The sequence below is a fragment of the Xiphias gladius genome, chromosome 17, assembly GCF_016859285.1.
Source record: "Xiphias gladius isolate SHS-SW01 ecotype Sanya breed wild chromosome 17, ASM1685928v1, whole genome shotgun sequence".
NCBI lineage: Eukaryota > Metazoa > Chordata > Actinopteri > Istiophoriformes > Xiphiidae > Xiphias > Xiphias gladius.
Genome location: NC_053416.1, coordinates 7,309,494 through 7,316,781, shown reverse-complemented (window position 1 = coordinate 7,316,781; position 7,288 = coordinate 7,309,494). Strand labels below are relative to the sequence as shown.

At 43.0% G+C, this 7,288-nt stretch overlaps 1 protein-coding gene across 2 annotated transcripts; it reads right to left on the bottom strand.

Moving 5' to 3' along the window:
* Positions 1–2,403: 2,403 nt before the first annotated feature.
* haus1 (HAUS augmin-like complex, subunit 1) lies at positions 2,404–6,578 on the bottom strand. 2 transcript variants are annotated; one of them, XM_040151384.1, is made up of 9 exons: positions 6,176–6,577; positions 5,910–6,084; positions 4,313–4,448; positions 4,078–4,212; positions 3,750–3,873; positions 3,075–3,140; positions 2,894–2,965; positions 2,609–2,656; positions 2,404–2,521 (listed from the first exon to the last, which is right to left on the bottom strand). In XM_040151384.1, the coding sequence occupies exons 1-9, from the start codon at positions 6,194–6,196 to the stop codon at positions 2,477–2,479; spliced, it is 822 nt and encodes a 273-aa protein (XP_040007318.1). In that variant the 5' UTR covers positions 6,197–6,577; the 3' UTR covers positions 2,404–2,476. The 2 variants fall into 2 exon arrangements, with proteins under 2 accessions (XP_040007318.1, XP_040007319.1); XM_040151385.1 differs by lacking the exon at positions 2,404–2,521 and having other exon boundaries at positions 2,647–2,757; positions 6,176–6,578.
* Between the last annotated feature and the right edge of the window lie 710 nt (positions 6,579–7,288).

Sequence of the window (7,288 nt, the reverse complement as noted above, 5' to 3'; positions counted from 1 at the left end):
CGTGTGGAGGCTGAGGGCGCTTCGCAGCAACAGCTGAGTGGGAATCGTAGCGTGGGCGTGGCAGATGAAACTATTTTAAAGCCAAGAGGGGCGTATGACGCACTGGCAGGCCCTTTTTACCCCCCCCCTTTCCCTTCCTCCCCTACATGAGCCACATGTTTATTTTTCGGATTATGGAAAAAAATCTCTCAATCTGATCATTTCCTACTTCAATTCCCTCCTTTCTCTATAAACCCACAGGTGTAACGTCCACTAATGAAGTGCATAAAGTGAATTTATTTTAGGAATCTATTAGAAAGGATTTTTTTCCTCCCCTCCCCCTGCATATAAAGTTATCATTTAGGCTATTTGATTTGAAAACTCAATCAGTTTTTAGGGGTTGCTGCATTTGATTTTTCTTTATTAGTCCGAGTCCTAGCCTCCCTCTTGTTACTTGTCAAACTTTGTAATACCTGTCCAACGCAAAATTAACAGCAGATGATAAAGACAGAGCCTGTGTAAAAGTTGGAGCAGGAAGAGATAGAGTGGTACTCTGGCAGAGGAAAGAGAAGGATACTGGCACGGCGCATTGTCAAGACGTTTGAAGAAAGCAAGCCTTGATATAAGAAGGCAAGATAGACAACACATTTGATTAGTGGTAATGATGCTTTGTGTGGGTCTGTGTGCGTCCGCCCCCCCGCCATCAGTGTTTTTTGTCTTTTAATCTACAAAGATCAAATTTCAAGTGAATGATATTTTGACTCCGTTTCTTCTCATAGCACCGTTGATGCCCTAACCATGGCGCCTCTGAATGAAGCAAGGGGGCCTACGAGGTAAAACCGCTCCCCCGGCCCACATCCATGACCCACTCCATGGTAACGGGTCAATCTCCATGTCAGACCGCGGCGCAGACCTACAGCAGTCAAGCCGACAGAGGTGTTGGGGTCTCCAGACTGGGAGGACAGGCAGGGGGAAGGAAACTGAGAGGTGACAGTTTGCATACAAACTGGATGACAGGCCCCCGAGTCGGTTCCGTTCGCTGTGCTTTAGCTTCGGGCACCCAGGGAGTGGCTCCAAAACCTTTTCAAGTGCTGTTATCCCTCCAAAGCCTGTGGAATTTTGTTGTCAAACTCAAAAAGTCTCCTGGACTTTGTTTTTGAGACAAGATTCAGCCACACAGGTCAAACAGGAGAGTAAAAATGTACTCCTAACATGATTAGTGTCATGCTTTGAGGTATGGAGAAAAAAGTCTCTTAAGTATGTAGATGTCTAAGCAGGGAGATATTAAGAAATAGCCCCTTGAATAATAATAATAATAAAAAAAAGGTGATGCCATTTTTGTCCCATCGCGAGGCTGACCCAAGTCAGCAATCTGCAGTAACAGTTAATAACGCAGATGTCTTTACACTTAGTAATAAGCCAGGAATGACATATTAGTTTTATCTGTATAATATTACTATTGGTGCTTCTTTAAAAAAAAAAACTGAAGTGCCATCATGTTAAGTGTTACTTTTGAAAAGATTCTTCCAAAGTTTCAGCTACAAATAATCAGAAACATATTGCCGTTCATCCCCATTTTTAATATTTTCCAACACAATGAGGCTATTCAAATAACGTCATCTCTCTGTGCATTGGGGCGGAAAGACAAATCAATATGCATCTGGCAAATAAACTGGAACAAAGAAAAATTCTCAGGACATGTTTCATTAACTTATTCAAATCGGGACCGCAACCCCGCGATGGCATTGCGGGAACCAGGAAATGAGGAGAAAAAAACGCTTGATTAGTGGTAATGATGTTTTGTCACAAACAGAAAGAGAATAAGTCGCACGGAAGGAAAGAAAGATCACCATTTACGCCATCCACCATTTGAGGTAAGAGAGTGCACTGAAAGACTAAAGGACAGCTCATCAGAGCTGTAATACATCAGCTTAATCTGAGGCAACTGCATCTGAGAGAAAAAATTACGTGTACGCATGTCAATTATAAACGGTTAGAAAGATTTAGAGTTTCAAGGATGGAAGTGTGTCTAGCCTGCCTCGAATTAACATAAGAATTGACCTGCCAACACTGACTGTGCATGCAGCATTCAGTTTTCAAAAGTCGACTTAATAGAGATTTAATAACTAAATGAAAAAAAAGACAAAAGTTTGTGGCTAATGAGCCTTAATTTTCTGCTATAAGGAGACTCTGATGGTCTCTGATAAATTGTTCAGTAAGGTGTTTGTAAGCTGAAATGTACCTAACACAAGGCACAGACTTGGTGAGTTGTGCAGGAAGTGCAGTTTTGACTAACAGAACTCAATTTTGACTTTATTTCCCCAAACTAATACCTTATGGTTGAGAGGTTCTTTAGAGGCAGACAGAAGTCGGCTGCTGCAGCACATGACCAAGTCGTGTCACCGAGACATGGTGAGGATTAATTTTATTATTTTTGTCAGACACGGAAATGGTACAGCTCAAAACAGAAAACATTACAAAACATTACAAAACATTTTCACTTGAAATCCACATTCATCTCGAGTTGGGAATCAATTGCAGCCTGTAATTAAGGAAATAAAACGGTATTAAAGTAAAAAGTAGGCAACCATATCTTGTTCATTATTGAATGACCTATTTAGATACTCACCAGTTCTCTTTTTGCTTCTTCTATTTTCACTTGAGCAAGAGATGGGCTCTGTTGTGGTTTAGAAGGGAGAAAAACCTTTAGTGAGGCCAAACACAGCAACACAAAGTGGTTCCCAAGTATCTGAAGACCGGTTCAATTATTCGGTCAAGCTGTTGACAAAGTTTAATTTACGCACATGAACATTCATTGAATTTCTCCGAGGACAGGATAAGATAATGTTAAAGGACTTTTTGGTTGAGACTTTTACGAGACAGAGACAAAGTGGAAAAAAAAAACACCACATACTGGGCTTAGGTCCATGTAAGGCTCCAGTTTCTTTTTCAAGGGGATTATTTCTTGTTTCAGCGTGGTGACTTCCTGCAGAGAGAAAAATAAGATGACACATTTTAAATCCTGAAAGCAGATGGTCCTACGTTTTCATTTCCATGGTGATGCCTGGGGCTTGCATGCGTAGAAGCTTAAATACCTCGGAGAGCTGCACAATAGCCTGGTGGGTGATGGACTTGTCCATGTTCCTGGATACAAGTTGAGCCTGTGGGATCGATAAAACAGAATGAACGGCCGGCCAGGCTCCACATCAAGGCTCTGTCATGGCTGCCGCTGTTATGACTGTGGTATTTAAAAAAAAAAAAAAAAACCTGGTCCCTCCAAACAATGATAGGAAAGGCAGGCCTGCAAGGAGGTTATTTGCCCCCCCACCACCAGAGGTCAGTTTCTGCCCCTTTACAAGCATTTATTTTTTCTGTGGCAACATTAGTGAGCTATGAATTACTCTCCTCATCCTCTCCATCTTTCACTCCTTCCAACTGATTATTTGTATGACTATTATTATTATTATTATTATTATTATTATTATTATTATTTTGGCTTGTGTTGATTAGCATTTCCTCTTACTGGTGGCTGAGGACACCATTAGCCTATGCCTCTTCAGGCTGCATAGCAACTTGTCATAAGTAAAATTTTGTTCAATCTTCTCACACAGCACGACTTTCCCACTAGGACAGCCCTCTATTATAATATGGGCATTTTCCGCCTTATCATTTTCAGCAGCAGTATATTGTACCATGTATCAACACCTTAATGTGAAACTTAATTAGCACTATGCAGCTATTACAGACACAGATATAAGGCCACAACATACCTCTGCCCTCTCCCGTCTGTTGCCGAGCTCTTTAGCTTTTGCAGTCACAAAATCCATGTTGAGAAGTCTCTCCTCCGCCTTAGCGCTCTCCACTGCCTGAGCTTTGACAGTTTTGTCGAGATCCCTGAAGACAATTAAGAACACAGATTCACAGATGAAGTACAGCGCGTAGCAGCAAATGGTTTTATGTCTGCTGGGACTAGATGTTGGCCCGTGTCTACATACAGCATGTGACAACCCAAGACTCCGTATTTGTTTTCACTATAACAACGTTACAAAGCAGTTGGTGTCACGTTGTAGATCAACAAAGCAACATCCATGTTCTTACTCTTGTAAGTTGCTCCGCAGCACCAGAGTAGCACCCAGTCTCTTCCTGAGGGCCCCGAGTTCCCTCTCGAGTCTTCTGTTTGACTTCTCTGCTTCCAGAAGTTCGTTGGTGAGGTTGTTCACTGCTGGCATAAAGCTACACGAGAAATAAAAACCGGAGCTCCTTCCCGTGAAATGTTAACTTGACCAAACCCAAGGCAACAGCAACGGCATATAGACGTCAATCGTAAGCATACCTGCCCAGTGATGTGTCCCTCACTCCAAGCACCATAGCATTGTCCACTAAAGCGGACAGGTATTCAGCGGCGGGCTTTGACAAGCTTGCACAGGACAGGCCGACACCTTGTAGAAGGACATCCTGGAGATGTGCACCTGGACGGAGAAAACACCGTTAAGTTCTGTGAAAACCTTTTCAATACTTGGTGGTGTCAATTCACGGACAATAGTGTCGTCTTACACTCGGCTAAACTGCGTACACTAAAGTGATGCATGTAAAGATACTGAGTCTTAGTTCTGGCCATCGTTCCTACCAGTACTGAGAACATTTCACTGACCACGTTAGTTGCTGAGATCTGAGAAAAGTGGCGACTTTGCTAAAAAGGAGTCCGACGGGACAAGAAACACAAATGATCCGATGATCATACAAGTTTTAAACTTGGTTAGCAAGACCTTTTTTAAAGAAAAAAAAAAAAGGTTTGAATGATAAACTTTTTTTTCTGTTGCAAACATCGAACATCATGTTTCTCTACGCACATACTTCATTAGGAACAATAGGAACATTATTTCCAAAAAAAAAAAAAAAAAGCTTTAATCCTGGAGAATAAAGGATATCTGATGGTGGAAGAGCAGTGACATACCGTTTTCACGTGGCACGCAGCAGCGACATATCAATTGTCAGCAGCAGCATGTGCCGGTGAAGATTCGACATAAGCGGTTGGCGGGTGGCAGTGGAAGAGGAGTGATATATTACCGTTTTCTTGTGCCATAAGCCAGCTGAGGAGCAGCCCCGTATGACTAGTGGCATACCAATAAGAATCGGCATATGACAAGGAAACAAGAGTGTGATAGGACATTTAGAAGTCGTACGCAGCCGTGGCATATGTCAATAAGAATCGCTGGATGTTGATGAGAAGTGGCATATGACAGCGGAGCATGGGTGCATGCCGTTGGCAAGTGCCACATGCCAGTAAAACGCCAGACGCTGATCAAAAAGAAACCAAAACAACGGTTGCCACTCGGAGCCGACACAAGCCACAAGAGTGGCGAACCAACAGCCACTGTTCAATCTCAGCTCTGCTGGAACTGTGACTCCCAGTGGGTTTTTGTTTGTTTTTTTTCCTTTTTTAAAGATAGTAGGTATCAACAGCAACACTTATTTTAAAGGAAAACTCCATATCGGGTCCCATGTTTTGTGGTTCTGTATTTTTGTAGTCAAGCCTTAAACAAGACAAAAAATTCTGGCCAGATCAGTAGGTCAAAGATGAGCCAAGAAGTCAATCTGAAGATTGTGATTTGGACCCCTTTTAGGTCGAGGCTAGTCTCCTAAAGGTCAATGTTAACATCACAATTGAAACGTTTATATAACACATGTGTAATATGTTCAGAACTGTGCAAAAGTTTTAGGCACTAAATAAAAAGTTAAGCGAGAAGGCTTTCAAAAACAATAACGGCATGAGTAGTTTTTATTTATCAATTAATTCCATACAAAGTGCATATCAAAATATCAAAAACCAACAGTGACCACTCAGAATGGACGCATGCCTCTGGAATGGGAGCGGAACACCACCAGCCCCTGTCACTGCATGGACCCTCTGCCGACTGGCAGTGACTCACCCTCGGCCTGATACTCCGACGCTTTCTGCCTGATGTCCTCTATGAAGAGAGCCGTGTCCCTGCACCGGGCTTCGCTGGACCGAGCCAGCTGGTACAGGACGTCCACTGTCCTGGTGTTGACCTCGAACTGTGGCACCGGCTGATCTCCGAACACCGCGCTGAGCCAGCCGTTCACCTGAGGAGCCCCACGACACGGGAGGATAAACAACAGGGTCAACAACCGCGCTAGCCTACGACGCTATGGGTAGCCAGACACTGAACGTTACCTTCTTGATCTTTTCACACATGGCGAACAAAAAAAAAAGAAGGGAGCTAAGGCCCAAAATAGCGGACTTCTTCAAACGATGGAGGGGTCCTGCAGCTCCAGTGGGAAAAAACGATGGCAGTATCTGCTCTTTGGTTTCGCGCCCCTGAAATTATTTTTAATAACTTCCTAGTTACCAGCCAATGACGAGCGTGTCCTAGCTACGTCTACTGACAACGACGATTCATATTCTTTTAGATTTAGATTTTTTCTAGAAACTTAAAAACCGACGACAGGCGGCGACGAGTTAAATAAATCCAAGCAAAACAGGCGAAAAATTAAGCGAATAGAAGACAATTCATTTCGCTTAAAAACAAAAAAAAAGTTTATCCGGTTCACGTTTCAAAGAGAAAGATCGGGTCAAGATAGTTCGCGTACCGTCTCCCTAAGGAGAAACATGCAGGGGGACAGAAAAACTGCAGCAGCAGCAATAACAAAAAGATCTATGCACAACAAGATGAAATCAATAACAGAAGAACAGAAGTGATTCATAAGACTGTTTGCTTTAGGGACTGGATTTATAGCACAACCCGAAACTGTACATTTATCTGTAAGTGAGGGCACAAAGTTCCAGCATCTTATGCTAGTTTGGCAAAAAAAAAAAAAAGACTCATATACACACAAATGTATGTTCTACGTTGCTGTATGAGACGAGAGATGTAATAAACTGGTACCCACACACACACACACACACACACACTCACACAAGGAACAGTGGTCATTTATGGTTATATGAAAATTGTCGCCACCACAAATCTGTCACGGTCAAATGAGCTAAAGTGGGATGATATCGCGTATCTCTGTATTCTTCGTTCAAGTACAACGTGCCGTTAAACCCCCCCAGCTCAACACAGAACGAGGCACCGTGGTTCGCAACCCCTCTTCTCTTCATGTGGGCCAGTACTTGATGCCATAAGGTGACATTTATTGGCGTGTACAGAGGCTTTTGTTTAGATTGTTATCTGCAGTAAATTTGTGGGAAAAAAATCGGAGGTCCGGATCGACCCGTTCCAGTTGGCGCCGCTCCAGTGCCAACCCCGTGGCAGTAGTTCCCGTCCACTTGCACTAATGCGCA

Bases quoted from the DNA above. Each gene is read 5' to 3' on its own strand.
- haus1 (XM_040151384.1), bottom strand. From the start codon at position 6,196: ATGTGTGAAAAGATCAAGAAG. The intron at 3,141-3,749 runs GTATGTTGTGGC...TCGATCCCACAG, and splicing joins ACAGACGGGAGAGGGCAGAG to GCTCAACTTGTATCCAGGAA. The intron at 2,966-3,074 runs GTATTTAAGCTT...TTCTCTCTGCAG, and splicing joins CTATTGTGCAGCTCTCCGAG to GAAGTCACCACGCTGAAACA.